Source organism: Manacus vitellinus, unplaced genomic scaffold, assembly GCF_001715985.3.
Source record: "Manacus vitellinus isolate BGI_N305 unplaced genomic scaffold, ASM171598v3 scaffold_72_pilon, whole genome shotgun sequence".
NCBI classification, from domain to species: domain Eukaryota; kingdom Metazoa; phylum Chordata; class Aves; order Passeriformes; family Pipridae; genus Manacus; species Manacus vitellinus.
In genome coordinates this window covers 670,353-696,963 of record NW_021940764.1, presented here as the reverse complement: position 1 = coordinate 696,963, position 26,611 = coordinate 670,353, and the positions used below count along the sequence as shown (strand labels likewise).

The window sequence follows — 26,611 nt, the reverse complement described above, 5'->3', positions numbered from 1 at the left end:
GCTCAGCCCACGGGAGCCCCCAGGGCTGCCCTGTGGCCCCGGAGCCATGGAAACGGGCAGAAATATTGTGATTGCACTCGGGAGTGGTGCAAGAGCGCAGGGGAGCGGGTGAAAGAGGAGAGCATCCCCCGGGACTGCTGGTACCCGTAGCGGTGGGAGAGCATCCCCCGGGACGGCGGGGAGCCGGCCCCTCGTCCGAGGGGTGCGGGACGCTGATGGTGGTGGGGGCAATGCAGCGCAGCTCCTGCCCTGCCGGGACATCAGGAGACGGGAAACACAGCGACTTCAGCAACACAATCGCCAAAACCCCGCAGAACCGTCCCTTCCGCTGCTCCCGCACATGTGGAAGAAGCCCTGCGGCAGGAAGGGCCTGAGTAAACACGCCACCCCCCGGGGGGAAGCAGGGGGTCCCTGCGGCTGGGGGGGCCGGGAGCAGGGCACAGCCCCGGGCATGCAGACCGTGTTGCCCCACTCCCGTTAAGAGCACCCACAGCCCCCGGGTTAATCAAGCCGGAGCTTTTCCTCCTGCACAACTCCTAGTTCCACCGTTATGGGGTTTATCGGGGTGGGCAGGAGGTCCCGGGACAAACGGCCCCGGCCTGGTCTTCACTCAGGATGTCGCCGGGGCTCGATAAGTGCAGAGACATTGCAGCCCGGGCAGGGTCACTCTGGTCTCACTGTACAAACCAGCCCTGCCCACCCCCTGGTTGTGGCCATGGGGGTAACAAGGATCCTAGGCAGGAACACCGAAGGTCCCAGATGCCCCCAGCAGCTTCTGGGACTCTGCCCAGTGTCAGTCAGGGATAAGGGGCTGTCCCAGAGCCCCCTCAGTGAGTGCAGAGAAAGCAGAAAACAGACCAAGCACTTGTTGTGCAGTTCATTTAATTTATACAGTGACTGTCAGCAACTGTCAAGCATTTCATCCAGACAGTGGGACACACCAGGTCTTGTGTCAGTGCTCCACCTGCAGCTCCACTTTGATTTCACCCTTCAGTCTACAAACAGGTCTGTAAACACACCCCAGTGAGCACCCAGGGGCTGCCCAGGTGCAGCATGAAGGTCCCTGTGCCCTGCACACGTTGCAGCACGCAGTGCACATGCACCTTTCTCACCTAATTTTAGGCAGCCCAGTACCTTGAGGCATATCCTCCTCACTTCCAGGTTAATGATTCTCATTTTTGTTCTAATCTGTTCATATACAAATATTCAGCTCCACTGTGAGAATTAAACACGATGGTTGCACACAGCACTAACACCCCACTGCTGCTACAGCTACATCGAGTTGAGGAGGGCAAGGAATTACTGACAGCTCAGGCAGGAGAGAAAGCAACAGATACTGCAGGGACACACCACTGAGACCTCCCTGGGCCTCTGCTCCCCCTTAAAGTGCTCCTCAGACCTGGAGTGCACAGGACAGCGTAAGCCACTGGTCCCTCCACCTGTGCAAAAGCTGCCTCCACCAATGCCAAGTCCATACAGGCACTACCCAACGTGCCTCGAGGGCTTTGCAACCTTTGGCTTTAAACCAGAAACCCCAGAAGTTCCACTGCCAGTGGCAGTACCTGCGGTGAGAGATGACAATCAACACCACAGCTCGTCCCTCCCCATCCAGCCCCAGGCCATAGCCAGGCCTGAGCCCCCTCCCCACCACAGCCTCCAGCAACATGAGGGGGAGCAGCCCTCGCTCTTCTGGAGCTGAGGTTCTTAGGTCTTTTCTCCATGTACTGGTTTGCCCCCTCAGCACAGCTACATTTCTCTTCTGCCCTGATCAGCTGCCAGGGAATGCACAACACAGGGAATGCACAACACAACTGCACACCAAACAGACACATCATGCACTTGGTATCTTCGAGAGTAAACATAAGGAACAAAAAGTTTCTGTGATCCAGTGTCACCCGCTACCCCAGAACATCAAAGCTCGTGGCTTTGGGATGCCATGGTAACGCTCAAGAGTGCTGCAATAAGTTACTGTCACTATGGGGGGGGTTACACACGACTCAGACATACAAGGAGGGGAGGGTCAGTCATTCATACACACACACACACACACACACACGGTGTTTAACACTGCTGGAGTGTGTGTGGGGGGGCTCAGTCATCAAACCTCCCCTCACGGATGGTGTCAAAGGAGAAAGGGAGAAACTTGAACCCAGTACCAGTGTAGAACTTGTTCTGGAACTCGATCCTGCAAGAGAGGGAAGAGCAATCGCTCATTAAAAAAGGCAGCTCTCAACAAGAGCAGTTAGCAAGAACTCTGTTAAAAGTATGATTACTGGCTATAAAAAATAAAAGCTTTAAAGAGAAAAAGAGGTATTATAATATATTGTACCTTTTGGGATGAACCTCCCATCTGTGTGCGATGTTTCAGTGTGGGGCAGAGAACTGTCCACGGACTTAAATCCCACTTAAATCCCAGGAAGCACAGGGAGCACACAGCATTTTCTACACCAGCTCATTGCTAAAGTTCCCTTTCCTGTGTGAGCACAAGCCTCGGCCGCGTGACGCTGAGCTCAGACTCCCCCACCAGCCGCTGCTGTTTATTCCCTGTGGCACATTTGGTTCATCCCCCCCACAGGCACTTGTGCTGGGATGTGCCTGCTGGCTCCAGCCGAGCGTTAGCAAAGCCCCATTTGCTGCTGCTGCCCCTAATGAACTCGGGTAAAAAAAAAAGAATTATTCTAGAGAACTGCCCAATGGTCAGCGACAGCCAAATAGGGTCAGGGAAGCTAATCCCCTGATTCCCAGCAAAAACAAGCTTGGGCTTCACAGACACTTTACGTTGCATGATCCGCTGGAAAACAAAGTCTCTGCAGGCAGTAAGTGACAGCAAACTGGGGAGCATTTAACACAGCTGAGGAGAAGGATTTTTATGCAGCGAAAAACAGACAAATTTGAATTATTTTTCCCCATGGCAAACTCCAGAGCTGCTGGCTTTAGCTGGCAGAAAGTGATTTCCCCACAGAGCCCAGGAGACAAATGCTCAGAAAAAAACCAGCTTTATCTTGTATCTGCTGCTGCCTCACAGGCCAAGGGATCCCCAGGATGAGCAGGATTTTCCGTGTGGGAGGAAGGGCTCCTCGCCAACCTGCTCCAGTTTTTCAGGAACCCTGATAATCTCCATAAATATCCTGTGACTAAATAACTGTTCTGTAAGCAAAGGGAAATGAGAGGCAGAGGGTTGGGTATCTGAGTCACCCAAACCCACTGTAACTGAAATTTTAACCCTGATGATTCACAGTTCCAGCTGGCCCTGACATCCAAACACTCCCTTTGGACACTGTTACAACTGGAGGCCCGATGATGGAGGAGAGGCTGCTCTTAGGTTAGAGAACCAGTGAGAAAAGCGTATTGAACCAAATAATCACAGCATAAACAGTCAGTGGGGTTTTCTGCAGTTGTCTCCAGGAATGTCCAGAACCCAGCACGAGGCACTACTGTTCCCAGGCTCTGACTGTCACATGTCCCAGTCTATTGCTAAACTCTCTGTGTGTCTCCCATCGGTGACCAAGGTCTGCAGAGGATTTAGAGACAGTGAGCACTGTCAGCAAACAGATCAGGAGCTCTCTGGCAGCAGTGCTACAGCAAACCCACTCTGCAGCTTTTTGCATTAATCATTAGTGTCAGTGTTTGCTGGACTGCAATCCACTTCTGTGGATTTTCCAACTGCACAGAGTCGGGGTACCCACACTGGAAAACCAGGCAGCTCCAGTCCTATGAGCAGGAGCAGCTGCACAGGCAGCTGTGGAACAGGAACCCCGACTGTCACTTGGTACAACTGCAAATTCCCACTTGGTGTTTGTGTTCCTAAAGGCAGGTGCCACAGCCTGGGGTCAGGTGTTACCCAGGCACACTTTGAGAGGGGTGACCTCCAGCACACCCGACAGTCAGAACCCACTGAGGTGTCTGTGCAGAGACTGTTGCAGTTACTCCTTCCTGAAAAGGCACTGTGGGAGATTCCATCCTGCCTGACAGGAGGCTGCACTGCCCCTCGGAGCAGCAGCTCCTGCAGCCACGCTGCAGGCAAGCACTGGCTTGTGACTCTTACAGAGGAAAATCAAATCCTGGCAGGTGAGTGGAGAGCTGGACTCTACCACTCCCACTCACTGGATTGAGAGCAGGATGCAGCTCCAGCACGCCCACACCTCCAGGGAAGCAGCACTCTGAATACAGTTTTAAACTTCTCCTTTTGGGCACAGTCTGTTGTCTCACATGAGAAGAGCTGATTAGCTTAAAAGGGGGGAAGCTGCTTTAATCTGAACATTCACGTCAAACTGCATCACTGAAAAGCAAATGGAAAGGTAAACTATTTCAGGAGAGTTACAGTAAAAGGAGCTGACAGCACGACAGCTCAGACTGGTGCCGACCTGCAGTGGAGCCCTGATGCACACCCAGCACTCTGGGTGCTGCCTCCACTCCAGACTGCCCTGAAAAACCCAGCCTGCTCAAAGAATGCACACTCAAAAAGCACAGAGTAAACCTCCCTCCTTTGGGACTGCCAGGCACAGCACATGGAACAACCTGGCACTCCCTCACCAGTAAAACACATGTTCAATTCCTCCTCCTTTCCAGGACGGCCGAGCCACCCACACCTCGAATTCCTGATAGGTGATTCTTCTCCCACAGCCAGAAAATCCCATCTGCTCTTTCCAGGACAGCTGTATTTGACCCTCACTCCCCCTTTCTCCTCCTAAAAAGGGAACACCTGCCATTGGAACACCCTGTTTTTGCTTCAGGAGCAAAAAGGAATGTGAACAGTGTGTTCTTTGGAACAACTGAAGGTGCCTCCCTGTGATAAGCAACACAGCAAACACAAAATCATTTCAGCAGATCACTTGCAGTCTGAAATAGAGCCTTAAACTTGGTGTTTGGGCTCTGAGCCTGAACAGACTTTCTCTCAGAGCGTGTAAATGATAGGCTTGCAAGTCTGAAAAACACATTTAGGGAAAACAGGACTTTGATAAGCACTGCAGTTCTGCAGCCAGGCCGTGCCCTGCACTGGTCTGCTGGGCTGGAGTGATTTGTGTGCCCACTGCTGCTGCACCTGGGTTTCCCTGTTTGCCATTTCACTGACTTATGTCTTCTCTTGACACATTTACAGATGATTTTTTAATGTCCCTTTAGGAACAGCCTGGCAATGGGAGCAGCCACCTCCTGCCTGAACCACGACCTCCAGCTCACACCTGTTCCAGGTATCTGTGAGCCGTATCCATAGGTGCAGATTGTGGTTATTAACACAAGACAGGTACCTCCCCAAAAACATGCTTTCTGCTCTGAGCCCATCCCTGTGGGTGCCAAAGGAGCCAAGCAGCCTGCCCAGAGCAGCTGCTCAGAGCTGTTTCCCAGCTGCTGCTCAGAAACAGCCATGCAGCTCCACAGCCCAGAGAGGCCAGACCCTGGAAATCCTCTAATTCACAAGGAATTGCAGAGCAAACCCACCACATCTGGAGTTACAGCACTGCTGCTCTCTGCTCCCCTTGGACTGCTCTCAGTGCCTGGCAGGGTCTGCAGGGCTCCTGCTGTTGCTGCTGCAATGGCCCCGCGGTGACAGCAGGGAGAGGGTGAGGGCCCTCCGTCCAGCCAGAGGGGAGCTCTCGAGTGACTGCTAGGGAGGGTTCAGGCTGGATGCCAGGAAAAACAGAGGCACCATCCAGCAGCCATTTCCAGCAGTGCCCCCCCTGCTCCCTCGGCACAAGATGGCTTCGCCCCGGGATCCTGGAGTGAGCTCAGCTCACTCGGCTACAGAGACACAGGTGGGCCAGGACCCCCCAGCTGCCAGTGGAGAGGGCAAAAGGCCAAAGTTTTCCCTCCACGCAAGCAGGGGAAAAGTCCAAAAAGGCTGATTTTCTTTCCCCCTTTTTTTTTAAAGGCATTGCACCTTTTGCACTTACGGAACTACTTTCAGAGAGTGCTCCCAAACTTTTCTTCCCATTTAAGCAAGACAGAACATTCCTTGTGATCTGCATGGGACTTCCCTTTGCACTTCTGACCCCCCAGGAAATCAGCAGTCTGAGGAGGTGGCAGTTGCCTGAACCCCACAGAGGCACAGGCTCTCCTACGCTTCAGGCTGAGCAAACCCCACTCCCAGTTGCTCCTTTGATCCCACCAGTCCACTAACCAGGCAATCTGAAGTGGAACAATAAGTGCTCTTAAACATGGATTAGAGAAAGCTCTTGAACACTTTCCACACTTGGGAGCAGAGGAATTCCTTCTGCTTTGCTGGCTGCATACACAGGAGCTCAGTGATCATGGGAAAGGAGCTGCAAAAGCATCTGCAAAAAGCAAGACCAGCAAAAACTCGCTGCCATCCCACAGCACCCTGAGGGCAGAGGGCAAAGCCACTCCTGTCCAAGGCAAGGTCTTATGATGATGAATAAGAGCATGAGAAGGAAATTGCAGTCAGTGGCTATTGCACATGAAAGACAATAAACACAGGAACCAGGGAAAAGACAAAAAGACAGAACGAGAAAGTCCTGCTGAAAGCCACAAGCACACTCATCTGCCCAGATCTGCCCAGAGCCTCCCTACCCCCTGGTCCCAAAGCTTTGGTCTTAAAGCCTTAGCCTTTTAGTGCTTATTTTTAAGCAGAGCTCAGTTACTCTCCACAATTTCTAAGCAACAATCAGGAGACAGGTGCTGCTCTACCAACAGGATTGAAATCTGACTCTTTTAAAGACTTTCTGCCTTCTAGAATATGGCCTTTCTGCACAGTCCAGGTGACATCTATTTTCTTGCTATGAAGAGCTCCCCAAGTTTCTGGACGTCCCAGTAACTCACCAGTGCAAACGCAGAGCATGGAGGAAGGCTGAGAGCCCCTCCATGACCAGCAGAATGGCCACTGTCAGGGTGGCAAAAGCAGCAAAGATGAAGAAGAGGCCGAGGCCTCCCCCCAGGCTCCTCACGCTGAGGCCAATGTGGATCACCATGGTCCAGAGCACCTCCGAGAGCTCTGCCAGGGGAAAGGGGAGGAGAGGGCTTGTGTCAGTGGGAACTAAAGTCAACCAAACTAAAGTCAACCAAAAACTAAAGTCAACCAAACTTCCACTACAATGAGGTGGGAAACTGAAAAGGGGCCAGAGCTTTTACAGCTGAATGTGTCAGGACATTGCCTCCAGCTGTCACACAGGACAGGGTAGAGTGCTTGCTCAGCAGCTCTTTGCTTGTTCCGTGTCTTTAGCTCCCTCCCTCCCGTTCAGCAGAGCTGTGGGAGCAGACCCTGTGTGCAGCTCACTGCTCCCAGCTCACACACACAGAGCACTGTCCCGTGCCAGCTGAGCCCCGAGAGGCCCCTCGTGTCCCTGCCTCCCCCTGTGTTGGGGGAGCAGGCACAGGGACCCCCAGCTCAGCCCCAGGAGGGACACTCACGTGCGTGGGCCAGGCTGAGGGCCCAGAGCCGCAGGTAGGACGCGGTGTTGGAGATGCAGCCCAGGCAGTACTCGATGGTGTGGATGGCCTGGTACACCACGGTGTCACCGAAGTCGAACTGCAAAGGGAACACAGGGTGAGGGGAGCTGGGAGCCCGGCACGGGCCAGCCAGGCAGGGACACGGGCAGGGGACCTGCTGCTATCGCCAGGGACACCATGTGTGACGCTGCACACTGACACTGTCTGCTCCTGGCTCAGCACATCGGTTTTATAAATGCAAAAATGGATCTTGTCTCGCCAGGTTTTGCAGAACGACAAACGCTGTGACTTGAATATTGTTTTCACATTCTAGTGTGTGAAAGTCAGATATTCCAAATCCATCCACGGGCTCAGCCAGGAAAAGACTGTTCAGCAGAAGATGGCGTTGGTGTGCATTCCCCAGTACCTCAGAGGTGCCTCTACAGGAAGGAGACAGTGCTCCAAGCTGTACAGTCTGTGCCTTTGCTAAAGGAGCAACAGGAGCATTTTGCAAGATATGAACTCGCCCTTTTTGAAAGCAAAAATAATGCATGAAGCTATCCTGAAAAAGTCACATCTGTGCACCATTCACTGGCAAAGTCTCTGTGTCTTGGTAATTTTCTGCAATAATAAAAGAACTTACAAGGAAGTCTACCATGTAGTGCAGTTTCTTATTCTGCAGCTTGGGAAAGCATTCCCTGCATTTTGGATTTAATCCATGCTCCAGAAACTGCTCAGATTTAAGTGAACACGATGTTTTAAATACATCCAGTGACTAACGCTCTAGGCATGAACACAAAGCTATTTATATTCTTATTTCTCCCCCAGTATATCCAAGGCAATAAATATTTCAAACAATTCAGTTAAATTAGCTGTCAAAAGCCTAATTCTTCCTGCACAGAACGTGAGCTGTGAAGTTCTTCAGTTCCAGCTCCTGCACACACGAGCCGGGCGGCAGCTCCGGGAATGTGGGAAATGTGAAATGTTTAAACAATGACTGTTCACAGCCCAAGTGCAACTGCCTGAGAGAACGACCACTGTGCCAGGAGTGGGAGCACTGAGATTGCTGTGGCACAGTCCTTGTGGGTTTACCCATTTTCCCCAGGTTCAGGGAGATATCAGGTACACCAGCACGCTACCCCATGCCCCCCATTCCACATGGGCCTGTGCACAGCAGAGCTCTGAGCAAACCACTGTCAGCACAATTTCCAGCAGCAGTGCCCTGGTCAAGCTGCTCTGATTTCCATGGCATTTGCAATTTTTGTAATAAAATTGGTTACCTGATAGTGCTGAAACCTACACTCAATCCTGCATGAGTACTGCTAAGTCCATTTTTTAAATAATTGCTACAAGTGCTTATGGAAGAGCAGTTTCTCAGAATGGAGCTTCTCTTTTACACAAAGCTTCTGCCCAGTTCAGCTGCTGAACTACATGAAACTGGACTGGTTGTGCTGTATTTGCTCACTGAGTCAACCAGTGTCATCCTTAACCTGGCAGATAGTTTGGGGAAAAAAGCTCTTTAAACAGTTTACTGCAGCACAGAATTACCAAAGACACAACATAAGGCAACCGAGACTTCTCCAGAGGCTCAAAAAGTGAAAACTTTTCATTTTCAGACCTCCAGCTGAGCAGCTTCCCAGGTAACTGGGAATGACCTGCAGACAGGGGATCAGACAGACAAGCTGTACAGATAAAGTAATTAAAAGTCTGTTAATGTATGCATGTATGAATTAAAAATGGCCCGTAACATGTAAATAGGAAGATCTTTTTGAAAACAAGATGCTGTGACATAACATGTTCAATTCAGCACGTTTTACATCAATGGGAAATGGCCCAGGTACACATGAAGGCAAAGCTGCTGTGCTCTTACCACCTCGTCCTCTGTAGGCTTGAAAACACAAATTTACATTTAGTTCAGTGTCTCGATCACATTAATCATGAACACATTCAGCAATTCCCTCCTAAACACGCCACGGAAAGCAGTAACACATCCCATGCACTACAGAGGCAGGATCTGCTGCAGTCGTTCAGAGGCATCAGAAAACTCCCAAACTACGTGAGATGACTGCTCTTCTCCTCTCCCAGAGGAAAGGGAAGTAATTAATATTACCACCAGCAGTCAAAATGAATATATAAACAGGATTTCAGCGCTTCAGAAATACAGCCCCTGGATTTCCAAGGGCGTGGGAGAAGCAGGTAACATGTACCACCTGGGAGTGCTGTGCACCCCTGAGATGGTGGCTCCTTGTCATGGGGACAAACAGAGCCACATCTCCCATGATATGCAAATTATGCTGCTTTTTCTGGAGTCCCAGGAGTGACTAAGAGACAGTCAGTGAGAAAACTGCTATGAAAACACTTCACTGGGAATGTTGCTGTTTGAACAGCCTGGAAATGAGTAACTTCAGTCCCAGCGAGCTCATCCTGCTGCCGAGTGCAGTGCCCTGAGAGCGAGGATGCTCAGGTGCTTACCTCTTCCCCCTCCTCAGAATGGGTAGATAACTGGTCATGTTGAATGATCTCAGCATCCTCCTCCGTTGGGCCATTGCCCACCCGGATCCCACCAAAGTTGTGCGTGCCCTGACACATGCAGAAAAGAAAGAGCAAAGTGTTGTTTGGGTTTTAGTGCAAAACTGCAGGTTTCTCATGACTTCATGTGCAGCAGCAGCTCACAGAGGAAAACAAAATATTAAATATTAAGGCCCAGGTTAAGGCAGGTATTTCCCAGCTCGGATGGGAAAGGTGCTGATTCCTGCTGGGGCAAAAAAAAAGTCTGTCTGAATGAATCTTTGGCACATTTCTACTGTGTTACTGCAACCCTGAGGAAAATAAAGGCAAATCTCTCAGAGATCATTTGCTGGCTCTGATATGCAACAGCCCATGTCCTCCCCAGCATGGCTGGCCAAGCACTGACACACCACTGTTGGGTCCTGGAGCAGGTCACAGAGCAGAACACGCTGACACAAACACACACACACACTCGCTCCCACCAGCCCCAGGCACACCAACATCACACAGGAAACCAGACCTTCCCTGCTTGGAAACTACCTTGTGCAAGCAGCTTTTTTTTACAGACATTTGTTCTGACGTTCAGCATCTGACCCTCAGCTGCACCTCCAGGACTCAAAGGGAAAAGAACAACCCGCAGACTGAGCTGAAACGTTGGAACCAGGAGCAGTTCCCACCTGACCCCTGTGAGTCTGATCCCCAGAGAAGGAAACTCCAACACCACAAATAGAAACAAACCCTGTGTCTAGCTTCAGCGCTGTCCTGGGTCACCTGTGACATGGGATGTGACCAAGCTGACCCACCACACCCAGACTCCAGAAGTTCAGGGATGCCCATGCAGATCAAGGAGGCTGAGGGTCCTGTGACCTGACACTTGCACAGACCTGCAGAACAGCTGCTCAGAGTTCTTTTACCTCATTTGTCCTTATAAGCCTGCTTTCATTTTAGGCTGAACTATAAATTTGTCCAAAATGCCAGATGCGAATTAAAGATTTTGTCAGGTTTCTAAAAACAAATTTGGTAGGTGTTTATACTGTGAATAGAAATAAATTAAAAGAAACCCCCACATTTACAACTAAGACAGTGCTTTTATTAGGATTTTCAGCATCTCTGAAACACCAGAAGTCACTGATGACTCATGTCAATATTCTATTTATGTATTTCCAGCCTGTGTGAATTTGCACTTCTGCAGCTTTTCCCTCGCACCTGACTCGTATCCATTCCCTGTAAACCATCCAACCTAAACACGGCTCCAACAACTCCAATTATTTACTTGATCCTTCTAAGCACACCTCACGCAAGACCTCCCCTTGCAGTTCCCTGATGGAGATGCACTTCATACGCTGGATGGATCATGCACAAAAGATCCATTTTCATGCCTGACATTTTCGTGCGGAAACTAAAATGTCACAAGAGAAACAGCTAAACCGTCCCTTCCTGGCACATGGAGAGCCTGATGTGCTTCACACAGTCAGTGAGATTCACACTTCCTAGTCAGCCAGGCAGCATTCACAACTAAAACCAAGCTGAAATAGGCAGCACTGGGGATCTAGTTCTGGGGGCTGCCACAATCCTCACCAGAAAGCTCTGGTAGGAAAGGGCCATCCCTAGGCTTAGACAGATAAGTCGAAACAATTGCCACTGAGAGGCTTGTTTGTACACAACCATTTCATAACAGTTTCAGGTCAAAGTGTGTACAAGGCAGAGGTGTCACAAATCCAGTGATTACTGACAGAGAGTTGCTGGAGGCCATCACATCACCGTGTGTTTGGGAACATGTAATGCAAACAGAAATGCTGCCCTGAGAAGAATCCTAATCTATCTTAAACAAATATGCAAGAAAAGGAAAAAAAGGGGAACTTAACCTGGGGGGATGTGGTAGCAGGAATTCCTGTGCTGCTCTGCATGTTGGATTCAAGCAGCACTCCTGCAAGGAAGTGTTTCTGTGCACGCACAACTATCATCCTCCAGCCTGGGTGTTCATCCAGAATGTATCAATTTGGCTGAACTTTGCTCTTTCCAAGAGAAAGTGTTTTTCACCCTAAAGGTGCACTTGTCATTCCCTTACGATACTCAGATACATTCCATGCTCCCTCGATAATCAGACAGAAAGCCAACTCCCATCTGTAATGCATCAGGCGAGTTTGAAGAGCACTCACTGTTGCAGCCGCTGCTGCCTCGAGCGCCTGCGCGTTCGTGCTGCCCTGGGCCTCCTCGGGCTGCCCTTCCTGGGGGTGGATGGAAGAAGAGAGAGGGAGGAGGAAGAAAACAAAAAGAGAAAGGGAGACGAATGGAGGGGACATGGGAGGATGAAAGATGGTCAGAGAAGGGAGAGGGAGTGTCCGTAACTGAACTGATCTTTGACTCGCTGCACATCCTCACAGCTCGGCACGACATGCAGGGAGAACTCACACGAGCGCCACACTCCTGCATCTCACACACAGGTACTTCACAGTGCAGCTGGAAACCTACAGAGCACGCCAGCAGACCACCTCTCACGTGACTGTGGAAGTTTGTTTTTCCTTTTAATTGTTATCATTTACCATCCAAACTGCTTTAACAAAGATAGCTGAGAAGTCTGCGAACCAAGCCCATCTCTGTTTCTCATCAATGGGAAACTGCCAGCCTAGCCCAGGCACAGAAGTGCATCCAGCAGCCAATGAGATTGTTCCTAAACCAGCTGCTGAAGCCCAAGCCAGAGACACTGTTCTGATCACTACCAACATAAAGGGGTTTTAAAAGCAGGTTTGATGCTGGATCCAGATCTGGGAAGCAGGCAGGCAACACTCTGTCTCCACTAACACCTACCTCCCTGTATGCCCAGGAATATGCAAAAACACTTTACAAGTCTCAATGCAGTGTGAACCCATGTATCCAAGCTCGAGATGGAAAACACAGCTTTTAAACCAAAATTAGTTTTCATGTGGAAAATATAAGGGGGAGTCACCCACCAAGTGTTTTCTCCTTAAATACTGCTGGCGAAGGACCAGGGGTTTGGCTACCAGCATCCACGGCACACACAGCAATGCCACGACCACGAGGAAGCACTGGAGCCCCTTCTGCAAAAGAAACAAGTCTCAGGTGATTCAGTGGCAGCCACTGCTCAAACACACACAGAACCCAGCAAGCACGGCTGAATTCCCAGCATGTGGACGCTGCACTACGTCTCTCTTCTGGGAACAGCAAGACGAGCTGTACTTAAGGCCTGCAGCTGCCCCCACTGACTGAATACAGCATTCAATGCTGAGGCTGGGTTAGATTAGGGAAAAATCCAAAAGATCCTGCAGTGAATGAGAATTTGACAGATGTCTCATAGTGCTAGAAGGAAACGGTGTTTGTGTCTGAGCTAAGCTGAGGCACTACATTGCAGAGACTGGGCAATACTCCTAATTGCATTCCACTATTAATCAGGATCCAAATGTTCTGGAGCCACAGCTGACATGCTCAGACTGATCTAAATTCCTGGTATAGGGATTATTCCTTCCTTCTTCAACTTCACGTATTATCAGCCTTCAGAAACCTTCTGTCACAGAGGAAAAATGTTTCACACTTCATTTCACAATTATCAGGAGGTCAATGAAATGCTCCAATATCACAAAGCATCTCTGATCCTGTTTTAGCAAGAGCACGCACCTGCCCACTATAAAGCATCTTATTACTGGTATCCTCATAGGAGAACAGAAACATGTTGATAAAGTGTATTAAGAGGCTCGGTGCTTCCTTCGATGTGTGAGCATCATAGGCTGTCCACTTGTAAAAGATGAGAATAACAAGGTATCCAAAGAGGGAGGACATGAAAATCATTTCTGGGATAAATCCAAGGTATATGTTCAGTGGCTTCTTAAAATAGCTACAGGGAAAAAAAAAAAAAAAAAGAGAGTTTAATATTACATTTCGTTAGAATTAGGGCAAAAGCTTTTAGTGAGAGCATGAAGAGTGTCTTTGGAACGACAGTGCAGGGACTCAGCAGCTCAACAACAGCTGGGCCAGAGCACAGGAACTGCCTCACACACACACAGTTCCACACACAGCCAGAAACAAATGCACTGCACCTTCCACCAGGAGGTGAGGGCTGACAGGCTCCAGCATCTTAAACCAACACACACGACACCCAAAGACGTTCCCCTCACCACGAGAAAAACAGAGCAAAGCACTTACATGTGGTTGAGGAGACTCAACGCGACACCAAAGAGCATCTGGAAAATGCCAAGAATCACAGACATCTTCATCTTGAAGGAATTGAGGAAGGCCAGCTTATTGCTGGCAATATTCCAGATCTGTGAAAAACAACACCCAGTCAGGCAAACACTGGGGAAAGGAAAACAGGAGAAGAAAAATGCTCCCTTTAAGCTAAACAGTATGAATCAGCCAGGAAATGTCAGGCTGAAAGAGCAGGTTTTTAAAGCTGTGTTTGTCCCACAGATATCTTTTGGGGAAATGAGCAGACAAGGTTTTCTGCTGGGAAAAGTCTCACGGTGACTGAGCCCACCATTGAGCAGGAATCAAACCTGTTTCGATGGGAGCTCAAAGCTGCAGGAAAGAGGTGGCTGTAGAGGAAGGATGAGCTCTTACCGGGTCAATGCCAAAGGGGTAGGGCCCACCAAACACTCCCTGGATAGCAGGATCCAGCTGCAGCAGGGGGGTGGTCTCCAGCAAGGCATCTCTGTTTGGGAATAACATTACACAAACATTAACACAAGCAATGCCATCCTCTTTGTGTAAAAACTAACAACACTCTTCCCTTGTGAGTGCAAGGACTAGCTCAAACTGAGAGAACTTTAAGATTCCTATGTGGTCCTAGAGATTTTCCCAAATCAATAAAAAACCTGTTTCTCCACCTTTTACTCAGTATCACTAAGAAGACAGGTGCAGGGGACAGGAATCTTGCCATGTCTATAAGGAGGAAGGTGAGAAACTGCATCTTTACAAATTTGCTGGGGGAAAAAAACCACCTGTTTTGAAACTTGATAGATATCGTCCCATTCACAGCCCTCTTCCAATTCTACGTGAGACCGAGTTCAGAAGTTTTTGTTTTCCTGAAGTGGGAGGACAATGGGGAAGGACAAGTCACTTGCTTCTCACTGTCTGCCTTTATGTAGTTTCCAAGGGTTTACTCACGACCAGTTGCCTTTAGTGAACATTGGCCGGACGCTCCACGAGGAACCGAACATGTTGAGGGACTTGGAGAAGCAGTCGTTGTAGATGAGGCCTGTGTATGTGGAGAACAGCCCCATCAGCAGGATGATGTACCGACCACTGAACACCATGTTGAACATCTAATGGAAAAACACAAAAGGAACAAAGAAGGTCCATGAGAACAGAGAAGGTCCCTCCTAAAGACAAACCAGGGAACTCAGTCTTTTTTAGGACAAACATCAGCTGTATGGACTGAGAGCTCAAAGTGTCTATTTCCCCTTGGCAGGGATTAAAGGGAGCAAGAGGGAGCATGGCAGCACAGAATCTGATAACCAGGATAAACGGGTGGTGTGGCTGTCCACAGGGAACCTGAGATTAGCTGGAGAGGATAAACTGCACTGCACAGCCTGATGCAACCCCCAGTTGGCAGCGTGAGTTTGCAACCAGGCAGCACAGACCCTGTCAGCCTCCTCCATGCTCTGCCAGTGTATCTCAACTCTGGCTCAGCTCCTGTCAGCCCTGAGCAAGCAAATCCCACCCTGAGCAGTAAATAGAAAGAACTGAGGAGATAGGATATATACATACAGAAGTTGGGGTGATTTGTTTACACCAGCTTATCTACTGCTTGATAATTTTCTGCAGACAACAAAAAGGAACAATTTCCTATAAATATCTGAAAGAAAAAGCAAAGCAACCCAATACTATTATGAAACTACACTACTCAAGTCCGTGCTCCTCAGGCTTCCCAGCCTATTCATGTGTTTCACAAATTCCAAAGGAGGAATAATGCACATTGTCAACTCCAGGGGAAATGGATGGGAGTAAACCAAGCAGCAACTCTTTGTTTGAAATGCAAATCTCAGCACGATCTGCCACTTCACCTCATTGTCACTCTTCTGGGACAGAATCCGGCTTTCCCTCACCACCATCCAGACAGCAATCAGAGTCATCAGGATTCCGTGGCCAAAATCCCCAAACATCACAGCAAACAGGAATGGGAAGGTGATGATGGTATAGGGTGCTGTAAGGGAAGAGAGATGACAGTCTCAGGGCACTGTGTGCGAGTCAGCCCAGATTCACCATGGTACAGTTCAGGCAATTTAGCAATAAAATTCCACAGCTTCCCCTCTGCTTCTGAAAGCTGTTGAGTATTAGAAATTCCCACACGGGTCAGACAATACAGAGAAACATCATTACTAAAAAACTGAGGTGGATGTCTTGGACTGTTCCAAGTCCGAATTTACCTGGATTTATTTCCCGATATGTCCCAATGCCGTAAGCATCAACAATGTTTTGAAAGCCAGAAGTAAACTTATTTGTTTTGTTGTAGGTGGGTGGGGTCTGGTTAGTTTGCATCCTGTTTAAAATAGATGGGACGGTGGATCCGCTGTGCTCCTGTTTGAAAAAAGCCAAAGGGGAGATCAGTAAACCCACCCTTGGAGCACCGGAGGACAGTCTGACATGGCTCTCCTGCTGGCATTTGGAAAACTGCAAGCTTGCATGCTTGCAGTTTGCTTGCACAATGAGACACTGGAGCAGCTGAGGAAGGCTGCCAGGATTCCACTGCTCTCCACTTTGTGTGGCAGGAGGAGAACCACTTGGAGTAAGGGTGAACGTTCTCTGTGTACGACAGAGTTCGCTTGTTTTTTTAAAACAGCAAGTGAAAGGACTTCAAGACACTCAACTCTCTTGTCTGTCTGAGCAGAGGGTGAGCTTGCCAGCATCCTGGAGAGCTCCTGTATCCAGACATCAAGACTATAGAGCACAGCCACGATAACTAAATGGACCAAAGGACTCACACACTGGAAAGTCCTCACCAGTCCAGCATTCTCCTGAACTTAAACCTTTACACAACATATTTGTTACATTTATGTATAAATCATGATTCCTGCATGTTAAATAAACTGTCCTCTGGGAGGGCTGATTCCAACAGCCCAAGGGGATGGTTTTCAGAGGCTCACAATTTGGAAAAACCAATGAATCCATGCAGTGCTGCCACAGCTGACGGGCACAGCAGCTACTCACAGTGCCCCTCCTGAGAGCAAACTGGATGGAATCGAGGTCAGCAACAGGACACCAGACTTCAGCAATCAAGCACTTCTGTGTCACGTCGATGTTGCACAGGTTCAGGGTGTGGTAAATCGCCTTCATCTTCCGCACTTTGATGAACCAGACACGGATGTTTTTAGCAGCTGCCTGCAAAACCCTCTGGCGATGATCCTCTGTTTGGTTCAGCACCTTTCAGAGATGCAGGAAAAAGGTGAGGCCAGGTGCAAAGACTAGACAAGCCTTACCCACAGAGGATGAACCACGAGCCCGCTCCCCTACCCCACGCACAGGCTGCCCCATGCCCCATGTTAATTAGTTCTGCTAAAGGGCCTAAACACTTTTTCCAGGGATGCTTTCTGATTACTTTCCTCCTCCAGCCCCAAGGTCAGCGGTGGTTTCAAACAATGAACTATGCCAAGGTCACAGGGAAAAATTATACCTCCACCCAGGTTAAAAGAGCAGAGAAGAGCTCTGCAAGTGAGGGGTTTGCTGTTTTGCAAAAACACACAAATTACCCTGAAAAACTTGTTTACTGAAGGGAAAAGGAGAAAGTGCTTCCTACTGAGGCTGTTTTCCAACTGGAACATATCAAACTCAGGCCAAGTCAGATTTCCAGAGTGGAAAGTCTTAGACTGCAGGGAAAGTGAGGACACAGAGCACATGCAGCTTTGAATCCTCCCAGTTACATTGGTTCTGAGTCCTTGTGTACTTTCAAATTGCTGAACAGCCGTGCTACACAACTCCCACCTTGAGACAGTTTCTGTATCAAATAAGCAGGTCAAATTCAACTCTTTTTCCTTTTAGTTTCTAACATAGTCTTAATTTTTGCCTCAAATCCCTTAAATCCTTCTGCATTATTACATACTGCCTTTCTTCCTTGAAGCAAGCACCAGGTATTTCAGAACTGGCACCCAGGAGATCTGGGTGCTGGTTACTTTTTACCAACACTCAGGCTGCTGCACAAGAGATTAGTTGTAAAGCAGAAGCTCTTCAGGACAGCACAACGTGAAAATATGAAGACAGGCAGAAAAAAGAAGAGCTAAGTTAATGTTAGCATTGTTATCTCAGCTTGGAAAAACGTTTAAATGTTTTCAAAGTACTTGCAGATGAAACAGACAATTACACAACATGCTCTCAGAGCCTTAGCACACAGGATCTCCTCTCACACACATGTTCCTCTTTGCTCCCTGGTATGGAGTTCCCTGTACTTACTTGTATACCATGAACTGCTCAGCCCTACAGAAAGATCAAACCACCCCCTTCCAAACCCTGACACAGAAACAACTGAGCAGTCTCCAAACATCTCTCTTGCACTGCTGAGCTGCTCAAGCCACCTGGAGCTGAAAACAAGGTCATGTAATAGGGCCAAAATTCCTCCTGTTTTAATAGGATGCAGAGGAGTTTTCAACTATATCACTAAATAAAAGAAGAAAGAAAGGGCATTGACCCCAGTTATTTTACCATCTGAAGATCATCAATTCTGGTATTGACACCAGAAGCCATTTCCTTCCGCTCCTGGGGTGTTTCTGGGCATGGATAGAGGGAGGCCCGGAACCTGGAAGACAGGGAAGCACTTCAGTGACAGAGATGGAAAAAAGATCAGTTGGTCAGGGTTGAGCCTGAGCTCAGAAATAAAGCCAGAAGCACCTTAAGAGAAGTTTCTGATCAGCAGAGACTGCCGAGCAGAGCTCCAGGCTCTAAATCACTGGAGTGCATAAGTTTGCTTTAGGTCAAAACAGAAGCTGTGCTAAAGAAAACGGAAGTGAGAGAGAATCCTCTGTTCCCTGTGCTCCCAGTGTCTCAGGGTACAGTCACGAGGCTGGCCAGCCAGTGCAGGGGAATGCTGTCTAGCAGCAGCTGCTGCAAGAAGCACTCACTGTTGTCTCCCCTGTGAGAACATCCCACTGCTATCCCACCAGGTCTGTCCCAGAGTTCAATAATCCCTTCATTTTGGCATTCCCTAGAACAGCAGTTGTATACTTTTGAGCATTACAGGCTGTGGAGTGGCAAGTTTGACTGTAAAATATGTTTCAGCTACTTATGGCACATTTCATTTGCTGTCAAAACATGTGCTCCTGCAGCCACCGTGAAATAAGGAGTTGAGAAATAACAAGTCATGTCAATCTTAAAATAATTGAGAGCTGCCCAGCTGTCAGACTTTCATACCCTTCACAGATCTTCTTGACTCTGTTCTTCAGCTGGTCACCTTGGAAGAAGATGATAAACACAGACTTGTGCACATAATCCCCCTAAGAACAGAGGAAAGAATTGTAGAAATTAGCATGACAGCTAATTGCCAGAGCTCTCCTTTTCCTTCCACTGAGTCTGTACATCAGAGTTCAGATGTGCACAGTGGGTCAAGAATGTACCTGAGTAACACTGAAACAGCCACAAGGAGAGCAATTTTCTCAGCCTCAGTACAGAATACCTGCATTGTATTTGTGTTCACTGAAGCAAAATGTCCCAGATTATCCATTATCGATTATATGCAATATAATAAAAGGGAAAACCTGGGAAGATCTCCAAAAATAATGGAGATGCAATGAAATATTTATCTGCACATAGTGCAGTCAGCTCATCTACAGAATCAAGCCAAAAGCTACAGAGTGAATAAAGATAAGATGAAGGGGAGTTTAACCACTCCCTTCCCAGGGAGGCCGGCGGCACATTCCTTGCACAGCTGTGTCCGTGGGGGCAGCCAGGGCCCCTTTCCTGCATTTGTTGACAAGTTATTGTTCTACCTTACTTAGGAAATTTTAACATAATGTTTCAGGAATAATTACATTAGGTGTAACCTCAATTTAAGGAAGTTCTGCACAATAAGAACAAAGTTTCTCCGAGCAGACAGATGATTCCACAGGTCAGCTACCAGTGGTCAGAGGGACAAGGGAACACATCAGTCTTTTGTGAGAAAGAGAGGTGTTACTGAACTTCACCTCCTGGGTCTGTGTTCCAGGGCAGCTCCCATGCAGACCCCACACAACCTTTATTGGGTAAGAGCAAGGGTTCCCCAAGTTTGGGAAGTGCCCACTGGTTTGAGTGCAGAGGACACTGGATGTAAACCAGGCCCAATCACAATGTTTACTTTTCTATCTTTACTAAATTTATAGATATAAATTTTATAATTATATAATATATAATTATAATTTTATATAATTTACTAAATTATTTCTATTTTTACTAAAGCCAACAGTTCTCGGGCAGGTGTTTAAATTATCGAGTAGCAAATTAAGAAAAAAGGAAAAGTCCAAGTTCAGAGTAAACGAGTTTCAGATCTGACACACTGCCTGTGTCCCAAAGAGCCTCTTCCAAGGAGGATCACCAGTCACACAGAACTGTGTACATACAGGAGCTGCACTTGTAGTTTGGGTCAGAGAAGTCACTAGGACCTGCTGCAGTCCATGTTTTGAGTTGTTTTCCCCTTTTCAACAGCACTGCCTATCCAGCCTGCTATTTTTGTTTCACTAAAATGGGAAAACATTTGTCGCTGAAGCTCAGAGGCTGCAGTAGGTGCCGGGAAGGGACGTGACCCAAACGTTTGCTGCAGGGAGCTCAGAGGGACACAGGCTTCCATCTACAGGCCCACAGCTGTTACACATCAGAGGCTTCTGCTGCTGCCCCCGACAGTCCCTGTTACCGTGACGGGATCCTCCAGCGGGTTCTCGATCTCGGCCTGGCGCAGGAACACGTTCCCGCGGCACACGCGCCACAACATGCGCTCGAACGTGGGGATGCGCTCGCGGTTGATCACGCCAGCCACGAACCTGCCAGGGGACAGCACAGACGTGAGGGGCTGCACCCAAACCACCCCAGAGCCTCACACCCCAGCACGCCACGGCAACTGGGGGGGGGGTCAGCATCGCATTGGAGAGCTACAAAGAGCTTGTTGTAACATTAGCTCTTTAAGCAAAATGGAAGGTCCTCTAAAAATAACGGAGGTAACACACAACAAACCAACTGCACAGGTAGTGGGTTTTTTGTAAAAATAAACCACTGCTCATAGAAGAAACAAATGCATTTAGATATACAGTTTCTAGGCTCCATTTCCCAGGGGTTCTGGTACATCGGCTGCAAGGGTTAGAGCAGCCACGGCTGCCAGTGATTGTGCCCTGGGCTCATGCTTCAGACCTCACCAGCCCAAACACCCACATCCAGACAAAGAATTACACACACACACAAGGAAGCCTGGAAGCAGTTGATAAAGAGGATATAGAACTATGCACTTATTTCAGAGCATTATGTGCTCGTGGTAGTTACAGCTTCCAACAAAGCTGTGAGAGTTCAGGAGGTCTCAAAAACAACCAGACAGATTTACATGGAACAAACTGGGATAATTCACTGGTGCAGAGAAACATGTGAAGCACAATCACGAACTGGGAAGTTAATGTAGGCAGGACAAGAGCAGAGAGCAACAGCTGGTTTTAGATCAGTTTTCATCTGCTTGGGGTGGAAAGTTCCACAGCTGTGATCAAATCATTGCTGATTCCACAGGCTCATAATCCCCAATCCAACAACCCCAGTGCCAGTCATAGCCCAAACTGCCATTACCCAAGTCGGAGTGGGGCACCTCTTCCCATCTCACTCGGCTCCAGCAGTGAAGAGGATTCTTCCAACAGGTCTGGATCCGCCATCTGCTGATGATGCAATTCAGCCTGAATTCACAAATCAATTAATATCTAATGAAACCAGTTAGTGGCATGCAGGGAATGAGGAGCCAGGAGACAGTTGGGGGAGACAAAGAAAGAAAAGAAGGAAGAAAAGAAAGAACAAACATAAGACCGCAAAAAGAGGAACGAGATGACAGAAAAGACAGCAAGAATTACACATGGAAGGAGAAAAACAAGAGGAAAAGTGAAATGGCTCAGCAGGGCTTCCATACAAGAAAGGTTTGAGGATTGTTGCAACAAAGGGGTTGGGGGATATATAAGTCTGAAGAAAGGCAGAATTAAAAAAAAATTTCAAGTTTTAAGTACAAGTGATGTTCCCAAGAACCATTTTTAATGGCACAAACCAGAGAAACACACTTGACTTTCATATTTCCCCAGATATTAAATTAATTTATCCTTATTCACCATGTCTCACAACCAGACACACCAGATGGGTTGCTTAGGGCAGGCTGGTGATGAGGCTCTTGGACAACCAGGCATTAAAACAGGACAGTTTTACACTGTCCTTCATTGCAACTCATTTGCATGCTAAAATTCTTAGGAATACAGCTTGTAAGTGTCAGCAATTCAGGTCAAGGATGCTCAAATCACATCACTCTTAATGCACTGTCTTCACACTCGTTCAACCCCGCCTCACACTTAGTTTTACCTCTGCAGCTTATATAATGAAATGCCAAAAATCACAGTTCCTGAGCACGACCAGAGGGCCCAAGTCTACCCTCTGTGGTACACAGGAGGTCTTCCTCATAGAGCCATCAAGGGAAGTTGCTGAAACACAGTGGAAGACCCAAGGCCACGCCAGATGCACACACACAGTGCAGCCTTGCAAAAGTGCAGTGACTCAGCCCCAGCTTCTCTATTTGGGCCACAGTTGCATCAGAATTTTAGCAAAAACATCTCCAACACTTTATTGTTTGGTAAATAAAAGTGTTTGTCATATACAAGAGTTTTTGCAAGGCTGACACCCAGTGCAGCTCGATTGCTTGTACAAACACTAGCTGCAGCTTACCCACGTCACACAAGAGAGGGAGCCCTTCATTTAGATTGGAAAGGCAACACGAGGAACTCCTGGTCCTTTCAACTTTAAGGCAACTTGTTGCAACATCAAAAAACTGAATGAAAATTTTGCTTCATAGAGGACACAACCAAAATAAGAAAGTTTGGTACCCCAAAAAGAAACACACAGACCAAACATCCTGGTGATTGTTTGACATCTCAATTTCAGGACACTGAAGAACACTAAGTTACAATTTTAAGAGGCTTGTATTGTATTCACAGTCATCAAGACACTGTCTGATATTTTTTTTGTGAAGTGTACCACGTTTTAGCAGATGAAACATGAAAAAGGAAGGACAGCACACATGACAACTTTGGATCTGCCCCACCTGAGAGAATTTGTTATAAATTTTTAACATTACCTTGGTCCCTTTGGGTTACGTGTCCTTTATTCAGGACACGTCCTGCTTAGAGGGGATGGAATTACAAAACAAAACAGTTTAGAATAAATGTAGGTTAGACCAGTTTTACTAAAATATTGAGAATATGTGCAAATGGAAGAACTATCCAGTTCCAACGTGGGAAAACAGGGTTCTGGGAAATTTACTTTGAATACGAGTTTTTGCCAGCACCAAATAAAATGTCAGAGTTATTGTGGAGTGCTTTTACTACATCAGGTCATTCAGGATTGGAACTCCCCTACATTTCCATGTCAGTAATCAAGAAGCAGAGCTTTCCCTATTGAACATTTTTAAATTGCTTATTGTTCCCCTGATCAGTACTCAGATCAGCACCCTGAATCTCAAAAGTGGTTCATTTTCCCCATTTCTTGATTCCAGTCCTGCCCTGTAACAGCTCTGGATGCCCAAAACAACCCAATACAATTCAAGCCCCTTCCAGGTCACAAAGAGAACAAAAATCAGTGTTCACAAGAACTTAAAAGGATTCATGTCACCATCTAACAATTAACCCAGAGCCAGACAGAAGTGACAGATGCAAAGCAGATAGAGAAAAGCAGATGGCAGAAGAGTTAGAGGGAGGAGGAGGGGACTGCATGCCATTAACCGTTACTTTTCCAGTCTTCTTTTACGCTCACACTCAAGGAAAAGCTCTCAGAGAAATCTCTCCAGCTCATACTGTTCTTCATAAGCAAAGACAAGAAGACTGAGAAAAGGAGCATAATCATCAACATGGTGTGTTGGAACAAGAAATGGCTTCTTGGGCTGGAATGGTCACAGGAAGAACAGGGGAACATTTTGCCACCCACCCTCCCCCTGTGCTCAAACTCTGGAGAGGGAACACCAAGTATGAAGGAATTTGGAGAGCCAGCCATTTCTTGTGCAACTCATTACTATGAATAACACAATCTTAATTACCACTCATTGAAGTCTTCAAGTGTTGAAGGTGCTGAGCAATGGCAGTCTGGGGAAAGGGAGCGTTGACCACTCTGGGATGGTGAGCAGAAGCACCAGGCACATGCCCTGGGCTGCTCAGGGCTCTCACTTGCCTGTTTGCTGAGCACAGTGTGAACTGAGACAGGTTTAAACTGTCCACACTTATGTTCTACTGAACATCACCCATAAGCTGTTCAGCTTGCTTTTACATAGAGCAGCACATGTTATTTGGTATATTTTATTACTAGAGAAAACCTTATCAAAGAGGAGCAGAACATATCTAAGCTCTCTGTGGCCGGTTCATGTAAGGCTGCCATGAGCTCCCTTCCGTGGGTGACCTGACATGGACTGTTTAGAAAATTGATTTTCATCTTTAAACTTAGTATGATCAACCTGCACTTGAAGAAAAGCAGTGGGCAGCTCTCACCAGAAAGGACAGTAATTAACAAGGCCAGGTTGGATGGGGCTTGGAGCAACCTGGTCTAGTGGAAAGTGTCCCTGTCCATGGCAGGGGGTGGAAGGGGAAGAGTTCTAAGGTCCCTCCCAATCCTTACTAGTTTGGGATTCATTCTTGATATAAAAGTGCTCAGCACCAGCTGTACCTGATTTTACTTAATACTCAGAACAGGTGGTAGCACCTTAACACAGCAAAGTAATAGATTATCAGGGAATACAAGTGTCCCTTGGACAAACAGGAAGTGAACATTCAACACTCGAAGACGACTGTTTTCTTGTACTGAAATCAACCCCACGACCCATCAACCCTCACATCAGCAGCAGTATCTGTGTCAGCAGTGACTACGACTGGTGGTGGCACAGGACCAACCTCGGTGCCTGAACAGGCAGCATCTTGTGCCAAAACACCAAGAAACAAACTGTTAGATCAACGGCCTGAAGCGTGCAGGAGCCCAGCTCCGCTCGACAACAGCCCTCGTAAACACCAGGAGCCACTTCTGTCAAGAACTCTTTGATCAAATCCTGGAATCAGAGGAAACAGGACAACTACTCGGCAAAAATGTGTCCTGAAAAACACCCAGGAGCTCTCTGGGAAGACTGCCTAGACGAGGAAGGGTTGTGTCTTCTCCCAAGCAGGATTTATGTTGGTGCCATGAATGACACTGGAGAAGTTCCTCTCAGATCCAGTGAAAGCTGCCAGTTCCTGGCCCAGCTGATAATTAACAAAATATCAAAGACTTTATATGGCAGCTTTGCTCCGGAACTGACCTCTGAAACCTTCAGGATTTGATCAAAGGCTCAATCAATTAATTAATCTATTACTTCAGAGGACTTTATATTATGACCCTGATTAGTCTCCACATAACAGTTCAAAGGCTGAAGACAAATTCAGCTTGATTGTAACTCCTCTGCATGTGCACCAAAGAGACTCCAACCCACTTGGGACAGTATGCACTGTAGCACCAAATTTCGGGGCTGTTGATGTGCTTTAAAAATGCTCATGTCTTAACTATTTTACACAATTTTTAAACAAATCATCGCTTAACTAGAACAAACCCAAACCAGCATTGTAGGAGGTAAATCATGGGTAGCTGTGTGTTCTGCATGAAAAATGGAAAACAATTTGAGAAGCTTTCTTAAACAAAGCATAAAATGATGCTGCTACCCAAAAGAGCAACTGAAATATATCTGAGAATAAAAATGGTAATTTCTAGAAGAACCAGCTCCCCAAGTGTTAACCCCCCCCCCCGGTATTCTGACCTCATCAAAAAACTGCTGAGTTTTACGCAGTATAAATTTTAATTCTGTCAGCTCCAAGAAGTTTTTCTTCAGAGCCTCCTGGTTGGTGTTGATTTCTTTAAGCTCGTTTTCAATTTTCTCAAAGTTTGCCTGCAAGACGTGAAAAAGAGAAGGGACTTAAAGCAATTTGATAAATAAGTGCTGTTCAGTCTAGCACTGAACACGGAAGCAGATGAGATACTTCACATCCCCACCTAATTTCTATGGAATTACAGGTGTGTCTCCACAGTGCTGTGGCACAGATCCAGATTTGCCACATTCTTTTAAGGCAACTGCAGACTTCTCACACTCAGCCAGTCCTTTATGGACTGGATTGATGCTGTTTCTTCAAATCATTAAACCCTAATAAACTTTATGACCCACCACCATAAATCATGTAGTTCCAGCAGGTTTTGGCTCATTTTGACAGTGAAATTCCTATTAAGGGCTTTCACTTCTGCTTGGATAAACACAGAAGCAGCACAGTGTTGTGAGTCACACCCAGCCCATGTGAGGTGGCAGAGCCACATCCAGGGCCAGCTGGGGACTGAGCCAATGCCCCTCTGCTGCTGAGCTCTGCAGGCATCGACCCATAAGGACAATTTTCCCTGTTTCCATTCTGAGTGAAACACTAGTTGAGTCTTAACACATCATTACCTCCAGGTCAATCATGTCACGAGGAAAAGGCACCTCTGGGTTTTCGCCAGTGTCCATGATAGGAATATTAGCTTTTTTAATCTCCTTCTC

The 26,611-nt window shown here is 47.6% G+C and overlaps 2 protein-coding genes across 2 annotated transcripts in view; both read right to left on the bottom strand.

The window, feature by feature from the left end:
- NAGLU (N-acetyl-alpha-glucosaminidase) overlaps nucleotides 1–1,144 on the bottom strand; it is a 5,690-nt gene extending 4,546 nt beyond the window's left edge. Inside the window, exons 1-2 of the mRNA XM_029964454.1 lie at nucleotides 1,135–1,144; nucleotides 145–249 (exon numbers count right to left, since the gene is read on the bottom strand). Of these exons, the coding sequence (XP_029820314.1) occupies nucleotides 145–249; nucleotides 1,135–1,144 (115 nt within the window). The remainder of the gene's footprint in view (nucleotides 1–144; nucleotides 250–1,134) is intronic.
- A 504-nt stretch (nucleotides 1,145–1,648) lies between these two features.
- ATP6V0A1 (ATPase H+ transporting V0 subunit a1) overlaps nucleotides 1,649–26,611 on the bottom strand; it is a 28,307-nt gene continuing 3,344 nt past the window's right edge. The window contains exons 2-20 of the mRNA XM_029964453.1: nucleotides 26,522–26,605; nucleotides 25,847–25,975; nucleotides 21,622–21,725; nucleotides 20,711–20,837; nucleotides 19,240–19,322; nucleotides 18,535–18,628; nucleotides 17,050–17,262; nucleotides 16,269–16,419; nucleotides 15,906–16,045; nucleotides 15,007–15,164; nucleotides 14,461–14,551; nucleotides 14,047–14,165; nucleotides 13,522–13,738; nucleotides 12,840–12,947; nucleotides 9,853–9,960; nucleotides 9,251–9,268; nucleotides 7,363–7,480; nucleotides 6,775–6,946; nucleotides 1,649–2,185 (exon numbers count right to left, since the gene is read on the bottom strand). Coding sequence (XP_029820313.1) covers nucleotides 2,092–2,185; nucleotides 6,775–6,946; nucleotides 7,363–7,480; nucleotides 9,251–9,268; nucleotides 9,853–9,960; nucleotides 12,840–12,947; nucleotides 13,522–13,738; nucleotides 14,047–14,165; nucleotides 14,461–14,551; nucleotides 15,007–15,164; nucleotides 15,906–16,045; nucleotides 16,269–16,419; nucleotides 17,050–17,262; nucleotides 18,535–18,628; nucleotides 19,240–19,322; nucleotides 20,711–20,837; nucleotides 21,622–21,725; nucleotides 25,847–25,975; nucleotides 26,522–26,605 — 2,328 coding nt within the window. The 3' untranslated portion in view covers nucleotides 1,649–2,091. The remainder of the gene's footprint in view (nucleotides 2,186–6,774; nucleotides 6,947–7,362; nucleotides 7,481–9,250; nucleotides 9,269–9,852; nucleotides 9,961–12,839; nucleotides 12,948–13,521; nucleotides 13,739–14,046; nucleotides 14,166–14,460; nucleotides 14,552–15,006; nucleotides 15,165–15,905; nucleotides 16,046–16,268; nucleotides 16,420–17,049; nucleotides 17,263–18,534; nucleotides 18,629–19,239; nucleotides 19,323–20,710; nucleotides 20,838–21,621; nucleotides 21,726–25,846; nucleotides 25,976–26,521; nucleotides 26,606–26,611) is intronic.